Source organism: Myripristis murdjan, chromosome 19 (assembly GCF_902150065.1).
Source record: "Myripristis murdjan chromosome 19, fMyrMur1.1, whole genome shotgun sequence".
NCBI classification, from domain to species: Eukaryota; Metazoa; Chordata; class Actinopteri; order Holocentriformes; family Holocentridae; genus Myripristis; species Myripristis murdjan.
The window spans coordinates 23,570,856-23,589,476 of NC_043998.1; the positions used below are offsets into that span (position 1 = coordinate 23,570,856).

At 41.9% G+C, this 18,621-nt stretch overlaps 1 protein-coding gene across 1 annotated transcript in view; it reads left to right on the plus strand.

Moving 5' to 3' along the window:
• Nucleotides 1-18,621, plus strand: part of frmpd2 (FERM and PDZ domain containing 2) — a 44,421-nt gene that overhangs the window by 8,610 nt on the left and 17,190 nt on the right. The window contains exons 4-22 of the mRNA XM_030078045.1: nucleotides 407-472; nucleotides 584-763; nucleotides 1,579-1,654; nucleotides 1,754-1,841; nucleotides 2,383-2,521; nucleotides 4,288-4,359; nucleotides 4,737-4,911; nucleotides 5,808-5,943; nucleotides 6,069-6,207; nucleotides 7,528-7,680; nucleotides 8,988-9,173; nucleotides 9,287-9,446; nucleotides 11,000-11,198; nucleotides 11,298-11,398; nucleotides 12,825-12,905; nucleotides 13,307-13,414; nucleotides 15,108-15,224; nucleotides 16,089-16,270; nucleotides 17,724-17,819. Coding sequence (XP_029933905.1) covers nucleotides 407-472; nucleotides 584-763; nucleotides 1,579-1,654; nucleotides 1,754-1,841; nucleotides 2,383-2,521; nucleotides 4,288-4,359; nucleotides 4,737-4,911; nucleotides 5,808-5,943; nucleotides 6,069-6,207; nucleotides 7,528-7,680; nucleotides 8,988-9,173; nucleotides 9,287-9,446; nucleotides 11,000-11,198; nucleotides 11,298-11,398; nucleotides 12,825-12,905; nucleotides 13,307-13,414; nucleotides 15,108-15,224; nucleotides 16,089-16,270; nucleotides 17,724-17,819 — 2,454 coding nt within the window. The remainder of the gene's footprint in view (nucleotides 1-406; nucleotides 473-583; nucleotides 764-1,578; nucleotides 1,655-1,753; nucleotides 1,842-2,382; nucleotides 2,522-4,287; nucleotides 4,360-4,736; nucleotides 4,912-5,807; nucleotides 5,944-6,068; nucleotides 6,208-7,527; nucleotides 7,681-8,987; nucleotides 9,174-9,286; nucleotides 9,447-10,999; nucleotides 11,199-11,297; nucleotides 11,399-12,824; nucleotides 12,906-13,306; nucleotides 13,415-15,107; nucleotides 15,225-16,088; nucleotides 16,271-17,723; nucleotides 17,820-18,621) is intronic.

Here is an 18,621-nt window from a genome sequence, read left to right on the forward strand (position 1 = left end):
TATTTTAATCTATGTAACCTTTTATTTAACCAAGAAAGGCTCACTGAGATTAAAAAAAAAAAAAAAAAAAAATCTCAAGACAGGCAGCCACACAGATGACAGGATGATCTGTGCTCATGCAAGAAGGATGTAGGGAATAAATCAGAGAATCACAAAAAAAAAAAAAATCAGAAATATCCATCAGCGACAGTTTCAAAACCTTTTAGGCAGTTTAGCTGTGAGGTAAATGGTAAAAGTGGTAAAATCTTGGCTTCATCCAGCTGCATCAGTGATTTCAACCATTTTTATTATCTTGTGCAAATGAGTTTCAGTGAACGCAGAGGTTGGCCGTGTTTTTATGCTTGACCTCGTGCAAACATGATAAAGAGCGAGTGTCACTGATTTTTTTCTGGTTCTGCTCCACCAGGTGGTCGTCTACTCGCTGGGCATGACTCTGTACTGGTGTGTGGACTACCAGCTGCCTCAGAACCAGGTGCCTTCACTTTGTCCTGTCTTTAAACCGGTCAGTGCTGCATTTATGGCTCCTCGGTGCTCATGTGTGTGTGTGTGTGTGTGTGTGTGTGTGTGTGTGTGTGTGTGCCAGCCGGTGCCGCTGAGCACCAGGCTGGACAGTCTGCTGCTCAGTATGTGTGAGGACGAGGTGGCGAGGCGGAGTGACCTGCTGACGGTGCTGGAGACCTGCGAGCTTCACCACAAGGCGGCGCTGCTGCCTCCGCCAGAGCGGCTGCTGCGGCAGCTGGTGGACGACACGCTGCGAGAGTCGGTGAGTCGCCGGCTCAGTCAAAAACAAAAACAAAAAACAAACGAAAAAAGCAAAATCAAAGCCAAAATCAAACCATATCAAAGTAAATTTCACCAAATTTAGCCAAAGGCAAATGCAAATTAAAAAAAAAAAAAAAAAAGCTAACCAAAACTAAAACCAAACCAAATCCAATTAAACAAACAAACAAACAATGCAAACCATGGCTGGATTGGATTGGTTTTTCTTTTCTTCTTTTTTTTTTTCTTTTTTTTTGTTATTGTTTTTATAATGTTGTTTATTATTATTTTTGGGTTGGGATTTGTTTAGTTTGTTTTTGATTCTGGTTTACGTTTTTCTTGTTTTTGGTTTGGTTTAGTTCTCTATGTTTTAAACTTATTTTTAAAATTTGGTTTGGTTTGTGTTTGTGTTTGTGTTTTTTTGTTTATGTTTAATTATTATTATTGGGTTGGGCTTGCTTTAGTTTGTTTTTGATTACGCTTTGCGTTGGCTTTTCTTTTGGTTAGGGTTAGTTCTAATTATGGTTTACGTTTATTCTAGTTTGTTTTGTTTAGTTTTTTTTTAATTTGGTTTGGCATGGTGTGATTTGGTTCTGATTTGTTTTTTGTTTGTTGTTTGTTTTGGATTCATTTGGGTTGCAGTTTTTTTTATTATTATTATTTTGTTTGGTTCAATTTGAGTTTGGATGTTTTTTGGTTTGGTTTTGGTTGGTTTGGACTGGTTGAGTTTGGTGTGTGTGTGTGTGTGTGTGTGTGTGTGTGTGTGTGTGTGTGTGTGTGTGTGTGTGCTGTACTTGTTGCTGACTGTTGTCTCTGCAGGTCGATCGCGTCTCCTCGGCTGAAAACGGCTCCCAGCTCACCGACCGCAGCCAGATGGTCCGGGAGAGATTACGCCGTAAGAGCCTCGAGTCCTGAAGCCCAAACTTTTTCAAATCAAGTCAAACATTAAAAAAGATAAAATGTCAGATGGAAATAAGAACCAAATGTGTTTCAGGAGGCTCGCTCGGCAGCTCCCCCTGGGCCACGAGGAGGAAGTTCTCCGTTCCTTTCTCGGGAATGTCTTATCCATCGAAGCCGGTCGGGTAAGAGGCCGCACACAGAAAAACCCAACTCACGTTTGGACAAAAGCATCGACTTAAGCCCATAATCTAAATGCTCAAATGATGAAAATCACTGGAACACAACTCACTGAAATGTGAAAAACACAACTCAAGCTTTAACCCTATAAAGCCTGAACTATGAAAGAATTGGCAGAAAATTCAAATTTTTTGAAACTGAACCCTTTATTTAGTCCTATAACAAAATATATATATAAAAAAAGAAATTCAAAAAATATGTTATTACACGACCTTTCTGGTGTATGATATATGATATGTACTTGAAGTGCCAATGGTCCAGGGTGAACAGGGGAAGTGTTCAAAGATATACAACAGTATTTTGGTCAAGTATTGATTAAACTGAAAACGAAAAATGGAATTGAAAATGTGCATCATATATGATACAAATGGCTTTATAGGGTTAAAATCATCCCAGCCCAGAGTCGCTGTGCGTTTTGGCCCTGAGGCACCGTGACATATTTAACGTTTAAGTCAAATCCGAGGCTGAAAAGCTCGTGTTTCCCAGGATGCCCCGGCACAGAGACATCTACAGCAGCTGGCAGCAGCTGCCTCGCAGTCCGTTCATGGACGGCGGCCGACGTGCCAACAGAGCCTCGCTCACACACTTCGAGTCCACCATGAGTCTGAACGACAGGAAAGCCAAGGTGAGGCCCGGTGCTGATACGTGTGGTGTGTGTTGTTGTTATTAGGCCTGTAAACCACAAACTTCATCACGATACGATATTATTCTGATTCTCGATATGTGCTGATATTACAAAGTCTACGATTTCGATTGGATTTGTTTCAGAGGCCTGCGATCGATATCAGACAACACTATATTCTTATCAACACATTTAGTTACTGAACATGATATCGTCTCACCAAACAGCTGAAATCTGCCCTGAGCTGGTTGTGGACGTTGTGAGGCAGAAACGGTGCCATAAGCACGCCGTGAGAATTTCAAAATAAAGGCGTCGTGCTCTGAAAACCGACGATGATGATCGATGGTCGCACTTTGTGTGGATCTTATTGCATCGTTGAACGTCCAGTCGATGGATCAGTCCAGATCATTACACCCCGAGCTGTTGTATGGTGTGTTCGGGTCCAGAATTGGGACTTTTTGGCCTGCTGGTGGCGCTATGATGGACCAATCAGTCTCACTTTGTGGATGCTGGATGTCAAATGTAAAAGCGCATCAAAGGTTAATCAGCTCTGACCCGGCAGTCAAAGCTGATACTGAGCATGAAGGTCGGGGTCATGGATTTTGAAACAAGCTCTATAAATAAAGATTTATCATTTATTATTATTATTATTACTATTATAGTTACATTTATTCTCATGGTAGCCATTGTATCCCCCATCATGCGTCCATCCTGCATTTGTACCCTTCTTCCTCCACACTAAAGGCAAGCTGGTTCCCTGAGAGCATGAAGGAATAAAAGCAGCAGGACTTGAGCAGCGGCTGCGACTCAAAGCCTTTCCACCGCGAAACTGTCTTTGTCTGCAAACAGGATTATTCCACAAGTGCAGAAGCTGCCAGTCTTGCGCTCCAAGTGGGTTTAAAAGAACAGCCAAAGCTTCTGGAAGGGGGTTTCAGTTGATACTAAAAAAAAAAAAACCCAAAGTGTAGCTGGCTTTACTGACAGAAAGATTATTATTTGACCGATATGATCAGCTTTTGGATGAAGGTCTCTGAACCGTCCTGCAAAGAGCACACAGCTTTTGAGGGAACACCGACAATTGCATGGGCTGCTACTGAGATTTTTTTTTGTTTGTTTTTTTCTTTCCATAAATATGCATATTAGGGATGCAAAACTGAACCGTAAAAAACTCAATCATAAAAAAACAAACCGTTCAGTAAACACTACACCCTGCAAACTGCAGCGCTGCAACACATTAACAGTGTGAGAGCCGTCTAACACACACTGAGCTAATTATGAATGAATTAATTAATATACTGAAAGTGTTTTTAGGTTTATGCCTTTGAAAGAATATTTTTTGGTTTCATATTGTCATCCCAAATCTCTGAATGAAAAAAAATATATATTTTTGCAAAGAAGACAAAATACAGAAAAATATTGAAAGTGATTTTTTTCTCCCTGATGTACAAAACAAACCCAAAAACAGCAATACAAACCAAACTATGGGTTTATATGTGTATATATGCATGGGTTTGAAATAAATACCTGGCTTGAATTTCTGCTCAAAGGGAAATTTATTTATTATTATACAGTAAAGGGGCAAAATACAAGATCACCTAATAGATATTTTTATGTTGAACAGATGTTACGAGAACCTGCACCAATAAGTCTGAAAAGTCCATGGCTGCTAAATGCATTTTTTTGGAAAACAGGGGCTTAAAAGTTTATCCGAGCTCAGTTTAAAAAGTTTTCTGAAGTCTGATATTCCTGTCTCGATGTTGTTGCTGCAGGATTTGGGCCCCGAGTTCATCAGGATGTTAGACGAGCCTCTGGTCATGCTGGAGCTGCCTGGATCCATCGTGGTGAGTTCTGGATAAAAAGCCAATCACACCCCGGCGTTCGGTGTCGGGAGAGGTTTCTGATAAGAGACGCTGCGCCGAATGAAATTGAATGAAAGATTTCGAGATTATCCGCTCCCTTGCCGCCTTCCGAAAGTGGCGGCTTTGCATGATTTGTCCCTTTTCCACCGCCCCAGCGCCGCATACAGAGGCATATTCTTATCAAATCAAGGACAAATCAAGGTGATAATGTCTGAATCATTAATGCACTGTCACTTTGCCAAGATGGTGTCGGATTATGCGGCGTTTTATTGAACCTAGTAACCCGGGCCAGGCCTCGGGAATAATCTGAAAGGTTGAAACGCCGCATGGTGTCGTCTCTGTCTCATGCCGCCCTGCAGTCGAAGAAAGGGAAGTCTCCGAGCACGCAGAGGGAGCTGAGCGTGGTGATGCCCAGCGGCCAGAGCGTCCTGGTCAGGTGTGAGGTGAAATCCCGCGCGGGAGACGTGTTCGACATGATCGTGGCTCACTCCAACCTGGTGGAGCACTTCTACTTTGGCCTTGCTTACATTGACGGTAATGAAGTGTGTGAGGAGGAGAGGGAGCAGGCAGATGAGTGGATGACTGTCGTGGACACATCACTGCCTGTCTGACTGCACGATTGACTGACTGTCTGTCTGTTTGACTGCCTGTCTGCCAGAGTGGTTTGAAGCAGCTTAATCAATCAATCAATCAATCAATCAATCAATCAGTTTACTTGGTCTGGTGAGAAAAGTGCTATTCTGTTTGTGCTGATGCTCAAATTGATCTATTTTTTCAAACTGGTCATGCACAATATTGGATTTTTTGCCGATATCCAATATGCTGATATTTTTTGATAACTTTTTTTGGCTGATTGCCGATGTCGATATCGATATATGCACGTATTTTTTTCCCACCTAATTGCAGAGAAAATCAAGTCTCACCTCTAGCGGAATTAACATTTTGTTATGCCTGCTCTTATTGTGAAGGCCCACTAGGCAGATGCAGACATAAAACACAAAGCTCTCCAACTGGGCAAAATAAGATAACGTCTTCAATTTAGGTTATGTAAAACATGACATATTTATTTTTATGGAACGTTTTTCTTTCAGGCCAAACTTTAAGAGAAAATCCTGACATCAGACACAAGCTGGGCAGATTTGACCTATTTCACATATCGTCATGGCAGAAATTTTTCATTTCATCTTAAAGTCGGTATCTGCTGATACTGATGGTGTGCCCAAATTATGCATAGTGTTTTATAACTGGTCAGTGTGAATGTAGATGTAGACAAAATACAAAAATGCAACCAAGTAAATGTTCCCACTCTGGTTCAGACAAAGGAAAACCGTTTGCAGGGCTGATTAGAAGATGAGTTTAGTAAGAAATGCCATCCCACTGTATCTGTCAGCTCTGTACAACCTGTGTCTCTCTCTCTCTCCTCTGGTCAGATAATGAATTTTTCTTCCTGGAAAACGACACAAAGATTTCCAAAGTTGCCCCTGACAGCTGGAAGAAAGTGCCTACAGCCACCTTTGTCCTTTTCTTTCGGGTCAAATTCTTTGTCAGTGACATTTCCCTTCTTTTGTAAGTATTACATTTCTTTCTTTCTTTTTTTTTTTTTACATTTTGTGTGCCATCGGCAAGAATGAAAAGCTCAGTTACAGAGTATGGCTCCTCCTGTCATTCAAATCCTGCTTCACCTCCATCAGGCACAAACTGACCCGTCACCAGTACTACCTCCAGTTGAGGAAAGACCTTTTGGAGGACAGGCTGTCCTGCCATGAGGAAACTGCTCTTTACCTCGGTGCTCTGGCCCTGCAGGCCGAGTACGGAGACTGCCCGCCTCAGGTAAAACACACGCTGACCTGCAACCACCGCGAGTCCTACTTTTAGCTCGATTTGTACATATTACAGCTCCTGTGACTGAGAGCCAGTGTCCCCTTGTGTTTTATCTTCCTTTACATCAAAATTTGTGCTTAAAATGATTTAAAAGGTGGTCAAACCCAGGTCTGATGTGGTTAATTGCTCTTTGAATACAGTGGTCCCTCGTTTATCGCGGGAGTTACGTTCTAAAAATAACCCGCAATAGGCGAAATCCACGAAGTAGTCAGCTTTATTTTGTACAATTATTCTAGATGTTTTAAGGCTGTAAAACCCCTCACTACACACTTTATACACTTTTCTCAGACAGGCATTAACATTTTCTCACTTTTCTCTCTTGTTTAAACTCTCAAAGTTCAAACCTTCGTAGAAAAATAAGTCCAGTATTATAGAATGAACGCATTCTGTACTGTACAGGAGACACGGCATAGAGGAGATTGATTGACAATGGACTACAGTCCCTTAGCCAATCAGGACGCAGAACACAATGCGCGGGCTCTCCCTTAGCGAATCAGGACGCAGAACACAATGCGCTGTAAAAAAAAAAAAAAAGAAAAAAAAAGCATGCAAAATTGCACAAAAAAAAAATCCGCAAAACTGCGAGGCTGTGAAAGGTGAACCGCGTTATAGCGAGGGACAACCGTACACAGTTTTTGCAGTTTTTGAGAAAGCATGGGGTAAACGAACAAAGAGAACATTTAGGTGATATATTTATTTTGGCTCATGTGATACAAATGTTTCTTAGAAGTTTCCTTTTGTCTGTGTGTAAACTTTTTTTTCCCTGGTGGCAATCAGCTGTTGGAAGTGACTGTAATGATTTGTAGATTGATTGATTAATTGATTAATTAGTAGCAAGTCAAGACACAAAAATAAAATGAATTCATGCGTTGTTCACCATAGGAAATTTTTTTGACAAATCTTGGAAATTACAGCTAATGTCCTGCTAACTAGTTGATTTTCATTACAGTAAAATAATTTGGTTATGTATAACATCTAAGAGTGAATTGCTGCTGATGAATAATTGAAAATATAAACATGATAACTGCTTGAATAGCGGCTGAACTTATGAAAAGACGTTTGCATTGGAAGATCCTCGCCTTGTTTTGTGTTTTTTGTGCCGTAAAGCAGTTCAGCCGATTTCCCACCAAATCCAACCTGGTGGCACGAGGTGTATTTTTCTTTATACTGCGTCAAAATGAATTTATAAAAGCCTAATGACAATCCATTTGCATGAGATAAACTTTCAGTGAGTTCTTTCAGTAAACGGATGTGGTCTGTGCTGTGCAGGTGTACAGCAGGAACTACTTCCGGCCTGACCAGTACGTCTCCAAGAGTGTGATGGAGAGACGTGCCTTGCCTTACATTCAGGAGGAGCTGCTGCGCCTGCACATCAACAACGCCCAGATGCTCACCGACGAATCAGAGCTGGAGTTTCTCAAGGTGGCCACACTCAAATGAAATCTCTGGAGCTTAAAGGAATATTCCAATGTTTTGAGCAAAATCCGACTTCCCCAGACTGAGATACCATTTTCACCTCTGGACGTCCAGTGGTTAGAGTGGGTGGCATTTTGATTTAGCTTAGCATAAAGACTTGAAGTCTATGGGAGTTAGAGCGCTGAACGGTACGCATATTTTTGTCTGAACCCGACCCGAGCCTGAGATTTTGCTCGCCCTCCATCGCGAGGTTACATTTACCGCCTGAAATAGCCTACGTGTTGCCTTCAGTGTCGTCACGTAAACTCCAGAAGTTGCACAGAACAGACAGCAGGTCTAAGTAATGCTGACATGACCGACCCCGCCCCAAACCTGAAAGGTTATTTCTGCATTTTTGTCCGAACCTGGCCTGACCCTGGCTCCATCAAAGTGAAAGATAAATCGAACAGCAACAGCTTATTAATTTGTGGTGGATCTTCCTCTACTTTCAGCGGTACATAGATCACTGGAAGGATAAATGTGAATCTGACTTCTCCTGAAAAAAGCTCTCATCTTTAAAAGAAATCACAAGACACGTATTTCAAATCTACACTGTGTAAATAAGACAGCTGCAGAGTTGCTATAAGTTTTATTCTTTCACTGAGACAGAGCCAGGCTAACGACTCCTATAGACTTTAAGTCTTTATGCTAAGCTAACAGGGAATGCTACTCACAGGACTCAAACCACTCCAGAGGTGAAAATGGTAACAAACATCTTGTCTCAGTCTGGGTTAGTTGGAAAACATTTGAGTATTCCTTTTAATATTTGGGACAAAAAATGAGTTTTGATCTTACAATTTAAGTCACTGTATGCTCGGTGTCACCCTCCTCTGATATTTTTTTCATGAATCCCATTGATTAATCTGTAATTGTGAAAGGTTCCTTTGCAAATTAGCATATGCAAGAGTACTAACTCAACTCAACTCAGCTTTATTTATATAGCAACCACAGCTGAAACAAAGTGCTGTACAAAAATGAAAATAAAACAGCAAAACAGAAAGAAAAGTAGAAAGAATAAAAACAATCAAACAAATTAAAACAGAGCCAGGTCTGATGCTGGAATTTAAAATCAATGTGCATAAATGATCATAAAACAACAAAACATTAAAAGCAATAAAACAGTGAAAACAATAGATAAACAATAGAACAAATAAAACAGAGTGACGTCTCATGCTGGGTTAAAAGCCAATGAGTAAAAATGGGTTTTAAGACTAGGAGAAACAGATAATCTCTGCATGGCTCATCAATCAGGAACATTTCTGTACTCCCTCCAGGTGAGCCAACAGTTGCCGGAGTATGGCGTGTTTTTCTACCGTGTGAAACGTGACAAAAGGCCCGCGGACGGAGAGATGGTCCTCGGGGTTTGTGCCAAAGGAGTCGTCGTGTACGAGGTTAGAAACGGCTGCCGATCCACCAGTCAGACGCTGGACTGGAGGGAGACGGCGAGCATCTCCTCCAACGTGAGTGGAGCGATGGACGACTGAGATCAAACCACCTGCTGCTGACAACCTCTCCCTTTGTGCTCCCTTTAATACCCTCAAACCTCTTCGTTCTTCCTCTTCTGTCCGTGCAGAAACGTAAATTCGTGATAGAGAGCCGGAGCAGCAACAAAAAGTACACCTTCATCACCGAGAGGTCGAAGATCGCCAGGTACCTGTGCACCCTCTGCTCTGCACAGCACAAGTTCAACAACGAGATGAGCTCCCGCCAGCTGAGCCACAGCCTCGCCTCAGGTCAGTCGTCACCACATTGACATGGAGATTTTTCCTTTCTCTTTCAACCTGCTGTTCACACAAATATCCTACATTCCCCAGACTTATAAGGCACATAATGGGAACATGACAAAGCAGACCGTGTTCCCAGGGTCCTATTTGGCTTAATGTCAATGCACCCTGGGAACAAAGATACACTCCTTTTTCAACAACTTGTGACTCTTTAAGAGCAGCTCAACCTGCTCCTCTGTCCGTCTCATTCGACTTCATTTTCCATTTGTACATCAAGAAGTTTTTAACCATATTTGCACTTGCATTTGTAGCTCACTCTAGGATGTCACCTTCTTTATGCATGCTCAAATTGTGAAAACATATATGCTTTTGTGTTCTCAAAATCTCCTTATCCCTACAGACATGGCTTTATATTTACATTATTTGCTACCAGCTTCTACTTTCTGTTGAAGTTATTGGTAAAGATAAATAATTTGTATATTGCTAACCCTAACCCTTGGATCTATAAAGTAATGCACAAATAACCTCCGACTGAAGCCCGTTGATAAAACTTCAGGGTAATAATAGGAAGTTGATATTGAATTACTTGGAGCAACAAGTTCACCTGCCTGTCCTTCAGGTTTAAAGGGGCCTTTAGATTTCTGGTGAAGCTCATCAGACCTTCAGAGAATAAAAAAAAAAGGTGTCAGATTTATGCCTTTCCCGTTTTGTAGTCGGCTAACTTGCACTATAAAAAACTGTAATTCCCAAGATCCTCCCACTGAAGTCAGCTCGACCAGTGGCATGATTTCATCCAGAGAAACCCCTAATACAGTGGTCCCTCGTTAATCGCGGGAGTTACGTTCTAAAAATAACCCGCAATAGGCGAAATCCGCTAAGTAGTCAGCTTTATTTTTTACAATTATTATAGATGTTTTAAGGCTGTGAAATCCCTCACTACACACTTTATACACTTTTCTCAGACAGGCATTAACATTTTCTCGCCTTTCTCTCTTGTTTAAACTCTCAAAGTTCAAACCTTTGTAGAAAAATAAGTCCAGTAAAAAAAAAAAAAACATGCAAAATTGCACTAAAAAAAATCCACGAAACTGCGAGGCCGCGAAAGGTGAACCGCGTTATAGTGAGGGACAACTGTAAATGTTTCTATAAACCTCAGACACACTACAGCTGCAATAATTGAAATAGCAAAAACGACGACTGTTTAGACCATGACAGAGATGTGAAATCAGCATGTCATTTAGATGGATGGATTATACAGGGTGACCCAAAAAAAACGGGAATTTTTGAAGTGCGTATTGGCAGACATGAGCAAGTGGCAGCACAATTTTTAAAAAATGAAAATTCCATCATTGTTTCTTAAATGACATGTTTTCAGGTTTCAATTACTATGAATAAAATATTTTTCTTCCATCACTCTTGGTTTTATTGGATTGTTAAAAAGTTCCCGTTTTTTTGTGTCACCCTGTATTTACTCTTATTCAAACTGGATTGAGTTTGAAATTTGTTCTTCTTGATGCACCTCAGTGAGGTTACCTCCTGTGTTTGTCTGGTTTCCCGTGCAGAGGAGAGCATTGTGCAGTACGCCGCGGTGTGCCGCGCTCAGAGCAGCCAGCTCAAGTCCTTCTCGTGTTCGGAGACGCCGCAGGACGACAGCGGCCCGACGACGCCCCAGAACGAGCCCACGACCAAACTGTGCGACGACGTGGCGGCCCGCATCGAGGCCCGCATCCGGCAGCAGCGGCAGGGCCTCAACGATCAGAGGTGCTCGATTATTCGTGCACGAGTGGTTTTTTCAAGCACCCAGTCGTGACCGCGCACATTCATTTTGTGTCCCCCCGGTGCGTTCCTGTGTTTCTGCAGCACCGGCTCCAGCAGCCAGCACAGCAGCGGAGGCGTGCGCTCCCCGGCCTGCTCGCAGAGAAGCGGATCTGAAGCCCCGTCCAACTGTTCAGGTGCTAGAGGTACAACCACACACACACCTTACACCTGCTTCACCTGAAGACCCACAGCTGACAGATCCACTGTCACTGGGTCATTAGTCAGCATCCGGCCTCCCTAACGCAATAAATGCTCAATAAATTAAAGATGATATGAGCATTTAGATCCTTTTGGAGGTGAGCCTGAGATTACTAACACTTTGCATTCACATTCATTGCAGCTGTGCAATCAGACTGTGAACAAAACCTCAGTGAAGATGAGGCGAGGCGGGGCAATGGAAAAGATTTTATGTTGTTTTGGGTTTTTTTTTTGGAAAGTGAAGTTACTGATTTTGCAAAGACAGGCAAAGAGTGTGTGAGGTTGACTCTTGCGACCGGAGGCCATAGGCGACAGTTCGGTACGACCAGGTATGGCAGCTGCCTCGCCTCGGGAATCAGGTTCATACACACAGTCTGCTCTCCTCCAGGCTGATCTGTCTGTGAGAAGAAAATAGACCTCTGATTGGTCCTAATTTCCTGTCAGTGAACATGAGAGTCCAGCAGCCTGTAGTTTACAAATGATGTCTGTGATTGCAGGTGTTTTTCCCAGTAATTTATTCCAACATGTTATTAAAATCAGCCTGTGTGGTCGGGCCTTAGAGCTTTGACACTGCAATAAATTTGCCTTTTGTTTTGCTGTGCTTGGTTACCTAATAGAATTGCAATTATATGCATTTCTGTATTTTCTGTGGCTTAAACAAATGAGTAATGATAGTTAACCCTTTTCTTTCCATGGCGCTGAAATATGCGCCAGTTTTAGATACGTTAGGCGATGTGAATGTGAGAGAGAGCCGTACGTCTGTTAAAACAGTTTTCAACAGAATATCAGCTCCTTCTGTTCTGGCTGCTCAAACCGAATCAAGCAGTAAAAACCTTAAAACTACAATCGACAGCCTGGGCCTTTATTTGCTTCAGTCACTGAATCCAACCGCTCTGTAATTCATTTTCTATAAACTCTCGCTCAGCAAAGATGGGAAATAATATCAAGTTATATATTTAAACCAGTAAATATGAATATTACCTGTTTAAAAATGAGGCTACCTAATAACACATTAATTGATTGACTGCAAATCTGCAAATCCAAAATTGCATCCATGGTAACCGCAAAAACAATTATCCCTTTATTTATAAAAACATGTAGATCTACCTGGCCAGTAAAAGGATTTGGTTTTTAAATCAATTTTGAGCTAAGTTTATATTTTTTTAAATCCCACTTTTGTGACCTAAAGAGTGCACATCCAAACTAAATTAAATTACGTCATAACCCCCTTTAGTGTCGAGGAAACACACTCCTGCAGATGTTTTGCACCTTGATATTGATGTTATCCTAAGAGCTGCCCGCATTATTTATAGGGAGTGATGTTTTTACTCGCTTCATTTTGACCTTGTTTCATGTCGATGTGTCTGACAGATACTCCGACCAGACAGGCGGCGTCATCAGACAGAGAGGTCATATGTGTTTCCTTGAAGAAAGACGCCAAGCTCGGCCTCGGTAAGCTGATCGCACGATTTCACACACAACCAAAAGGCGGGCATGTGGTGCTGCTTGAGACAAAAATGAACAAAATCCTTAAGGCAGCAGGATTTCTAGGATTTGATCCTGCAGTTTCTGGAGTGTCATGCAGTTTTGAGCAGTGGATTCCACACGAGGGGAGCTGGAGAAATTCGAGAAATTGTCTGCGGCATTCATTCAGTCCTGTGAGCGTTTTTGAGCTGGGAAACTGTGTTAATAACAAACCAGGAAGGAAATACATTTTTTAGATCATGGCAACACTCCAAATTCGTTATGTAAAGTTAAGTCATTAAATTTTTAGGGCCATCATGAGAGAGAAGGACAGCCTCCTCTCATTTTTAAATAAATCATGACAGGTGCTCTCCCCTCTCTCTCTCCAGGTATAGTGATCGTAGGAGAGGACACGGTGGGACGGTACGACCTGGGGATCTTTGTGGCCTCCGTCGTTCCCGGTGGGCCTGCCGATAAGGACGGACGCATCCGACCAGGTAGAGGCTCACCTGGCTGCTTACTGCTGAAGTGACCCCTTTGACTGGACACCTGGTGAATTAAGAAAATCAAATTTGCTGTCATAAAACACTGGAAGCAAGAAAGAGTTGAGAATAATGAGATTTTTGTAATGCAATATACTCTTTTTTTTTCTACTATTACTTTTTTTTTTTACTGTTACTTGGGACTTGTACAGCGGTTACCTCTGCATCTATGGATGTATTTCTTGTAGAAATTGTTTTTTATGGCACGTTTGGTGAACTAAATGTTGAAGTTGTGCTCTATTCCAAAGAGGATGGAGTTGTAACAATCAGCCTTATATTAAAAGCCTAGTTACCAAAAGTTTTCAGGATCCTACTGTAAATTGGTTAACTGTTAGTATCAGGTTAGGAAGACTAAATCATATGTATACTTTCAAACTAAAGGATCAAAGATGGCGCTGTCAAAAAAAAAAACAATTTTATTTAACAAAAGATGATCAGCATGCACTTAATTATTTTCTCATTGTCTCTGGCAGAGTCCATATGTCCATAAAAAACTGAAATAATTGGGTCCAACTCAAAAAAATCCTTCCAATTAGGCAAAAATACCCTTCAAAATGCAAAAATATAACTGAAAACAGCAATGCATTGCAAAAAAGACAAAAAAGGCCACGATCTCACCAGCAGATATTTCCAGGGGGTGGAGGAAAGGATGAAAGTCCCAGTCGTTACTGTACAACACAGCGTTCACTCTTGCTCGGAGGTTTTCAGGGGAACCTATCCCTCAGACCTGACTCTTCCTCTGCTGAAGAGTAAATTTATTAATTTAACACATTATAAATTAAATGTCCTCACACTGTTCCCTGGTCTCCCCTCTCTGCTCCCTCTTTTCCTTTGTTCTCCTTTTTTTTTCCCGCCCGCCCCAAACATTCCTTCCATTTCAAAACTCCCTCCAATCACACCCACACAGGAAAACCACCAATCAACACTGACATGACCATAAATGAATCCTAAGTACTCCTCCAGTGGGCCAGGCTTACACAAGATATAAACAATAGGTAGATCTAACCCTGTAGGGCCTCAACATTTCAATCTACCCCTTTATCTCCTAATCTTGTGCTGGTGGTGACGCCACAGAGTAACAGAGGTTTGAGAGACACTTAGTGCATAAAAAAAAAAAAAAAAAGAAAAATTGCCTACAATCATAATACCAGTGTAGGATGAATGCAGGATGATGCATCGAGTATTTTTGCCTTTGCTAAAATCATTTTCCAAGGAAACGGGCACGAGGATGCTGTAGCTTCTGTTTCAAAATGTGTCTGTTTAGGGGGAAAAATTATCACCTGCAATTCATCATTCACTGTCTGGAAAAGGTTATCTGTTTTCCCAACAAAGGATTGTAATTACCAGCTGTCTTTCTAAAGAGTGCTATAATTTGTTTTACCTTTGCGCTTACAATCATTTTGTATTGTAGAAGTCACTTTTTCAAATGTTGGACAGCTAATTGTGGGGTGAAAGTATTTTGAATGATCACCGTATTCGTTTTTTAATGAACAGAAATGCAGAGGACGTGTCGTTTTTCTTTGTTTTTAACTGAGACGATGAGGGAGGAGGAGTTTTCTGCAGGATTTGACCCCCGGCCGGCGGGTTCGCACCTGGGCTCGGAGGCTTCGCAGCGACATGATCACACTCTGTGACTTTTTGCCCTCAGGTGGTCGCCTGCTCTCTCTGAACCACACCAGCCTGGAGGGGGTGACCTTCAGCGAGGCGGCAGAGGTCATGCAGAACAGCCCCGAGGAGGTGCAGCTCATTGTCTCGCAGCCAAAAGGTAAAGGTGGTGTATGTGTGTGTGTGTGTGTGTGTGTGTGTGTGTGTGTGTGTGTCACTGTTGGGTTATGATCCTTGCATTCCTTGCCAAAGGTTGCACACGATCTGCTGATCTAAGAGTTTAGCTTGTTCCGCTGATGCCCTCATTCTCAGTCACTTTGAATGAGCAGCAGCCGCTAAATAACATGCAAGTAAAAATATTGTGCTGAAAAATTGTGTGAGAGATCTTCCAAAAGTGGGTGAATTCATATTATATTAGCATGGCGTATTTTTTTTTTTTATGACTGTGAATTCTAAAACAGCAGTTCTTCTGACAAACCAAGTCAACATATTTTGTAATGCAAATCTATTCTTTGTGCTATTCAGCCACAAATATGACTTTTCCAAAACAGCTGTTGAGCTTTGAAATGACTCATTAGATGTCAGAGGAATCAAGTCACTGATTTGTTAAAGGAATACTCCAACATTTTGGGCCAAATCTCCTTTTCACCACATGTTGGACACCATTTTCACCTCTGGACGTCGGGTGGTTCAGTTCCTATGGGTAGCATTTCCTGTTAGCTTAGCATAAAGACTTGAAGACCATGGGAGTCGCAGGAATAGGGAATAGGGGAAAGTCAGAAAAAAGGGGATTTTAGCCTCAACCACTGGAGCATTCCCTTAAAGCATTAAAAAGCCTGATGAGGAGGAAGTCAGGGAGCTGAGGTCTTAAAAAGAGTTCTTACAGAAAACAGAAGTTGGTTATTAGCGTGTTGTGTTTTTGTACATGAGCATTAATGAGTCCCAAGCATGTCCTCTTCAGCATTTTCTATTCTTATGATTGTATTTTAAAATATCAAATTAACTGTCTGTTTTTAATCCACAGTCAATCTGACCCCCAACAACGTGCGCTCTCCTGCGCTGAGGAACTACGAGTCCCAGACGACGCTGGCGGCGGACGGCCGATCCAGAGACGACAGCCTGGACGAAATCGTCTCGGTCATGATGACGCCGAAGAGCAGCGGCAGGCTGCACGTCCCCCAGGACGTACGCATCCACAACGCTCAGGTACCGTCTCATGACACCTGTCCTATTTACTTTCACCGTCACCTTCATCTGTTGCTTCTATCGGCCATCTGCAGTTTGTCATGGTGCAGCTTTTATTGTGAAATTTGGAAATGAGCAAAAGCAGAGCTGGCAAAGTAGAAGCAGGTTCCTCGTCATCTTCGCTGACTGAGCTTTTATTGTGAAAGATTAAAATGTAGTGAAGTACAAAACTCAAGCAAAAATGCACTGAAGTAAATTTTAAAAATAAATACTTTAAAAAGTAAAAGTACACAAAAAAGCTACTCAAGTGCAGTAACGTGAGTAAATGTAATCAGTTACTTCCACCTCTGGGCAAAATATTAGTGAGAGTAACAGATTTAGGAGGGTTTGGAAAATGCACGGACAATATTGTATGCCTTGCTTGAAGAGCAGTAAACTTTTGGACTATTCTGCACATTGTGGTAGCTCGGCTGAAACTCTTTGTCTGATGCACATCTTTCCAGAACGTTTTGCTCAGTGCCCCCAACATTGCATTTCACACATTGGTCTGATAACGTTTGAATCAGTAATTACATGTTTTAGTTTCCTGTCTCTTCAAGCAGCGGTGAAGTGGGACAGTTAAACTTAAAAAGGCAGCTCAATTTAAAAACTTAAGTTTCCCTGCTGCCTTCAGGTCAGGAGTAAAACCCACGGAGTAGAATTTGTTTCAACTCAAGTTGAAAATGTTGCTAGGTATGACTGCTAGGACTCCGTTCTTTCAATGCAATATCGCAAGTTGTAAAAGTGAAGTAGAAAATTATGATTTCTTACCTCAACTTCACCCTCTGATGTCAAAGAAAGGAAGATTTCACGTCGCTCATGAGAAAAAGTTGATATTTTGTGGGAGTGCACCTGAATCATGAGTAATGGCTCTCTGGTGAAGAAATGATCCTTCCAATAGTTTCTTAAAAGTTAGACTTTCAACGATTCATATTATATTTTCACAACCTGGCTTTGATTGTGAAGAGTAACACTGCTTCAACTGTCTTCAACATCTGGTCTTTTATTCTGAAGCAGCAGTCGTCCAGATATCACACAGGCACATGCACAGTGGATGGAGTTAAAGCAAAAAGAACAGACAGTAAGAGTGACAGTGCACAAATAATGCAAACACACACACACACACACACACACACACACACACACACACTAGAGAACTGAACAGGGAACATGAGCCAAACTATGACCTGGAGGACAGAGAATGATTTTAAGTTAAAAATCGGAAAACTTAAACCGTTGAGTTTGATATTCAAAACGAATCATGGTGCATTAAATTAAAGATGACAAACAAGTGTAAATCAGTAGAGAGGGCTGTTATTTGCAGTGAAGGCAGAGTAGAGGAGGAGATTTTGGTAGAGGAGGAGATTTTGAGGAGATTTTCTGGAAACTGAAAAGCGGGAAGTGACGGCTGCTTGTGTTTGTGCCGGCGTGGCAGGACGGCTCGCTGTCCTCGTCTCTGAGCTGCGTGAGGCCCGACGAGCTCAGCGTGGAGCTCAGGAAGACGGAGGGGAGTCTGGGCATCGGCATCTCTGTGAGTCCACACTGCAACACACACACACACACACACACACATAAACAACGACTTCTGCTCACTGTTCTGAATGTCTCTGTGTGCTCTGATGTGTGTGACTGCGGCTGCGTTTCTATTCATGCATTTTGTCTGTAATTTCGATGCACTGGATTAGATTAAGATGAATAGCAAATGCCCGATCGGAATGGAAGTTTATTTTATTGTGTTTTAGTGCTGATAAAGACAATCGAGGCGATGCAGTAACCAGCAGTGGAGACACGTGTTGGTGTTCAAAGCATCGATCGATGTGCAGTGATGGTGCAACGGGATTTAATCTCATTCTTTACGATAAAAACACAGTTTATAATCTCTGCGCTGTGTTGTGAGGATGATGATGGTGGACTGACCAAGAGACACACACACACACTCCGACTCGGTGATGATCTGTGTGTCGCTGAAAAGCACTTCGGTAATACAAGCCGGGTCTCAGTAAAAATATTCAATCAGTCAATCAATCAGATTTTATTTGTATAGCACTTTTCACACACACACACACACACACACACACACACACACACAGAGAGAGAGAGAGAGAGAGAGAGAGAGAGAAACCTCCCTCCCTGCCATCCAATCACACACACCAAAGCAGGTGTGTGTGTGTGAGGAAGCACCAGAAGCAGGATAAAAGCTCAAAGTGAAGATAAAAGAATTAAAATTAAAATAAAAACGATAAACAGCCGGTAAGAAATCAACAGACGGTAAAACTGCTAAAAGGAAAATGGTCTAGAAAATACCCATAAATAGATGAGCTGATGATAATAAT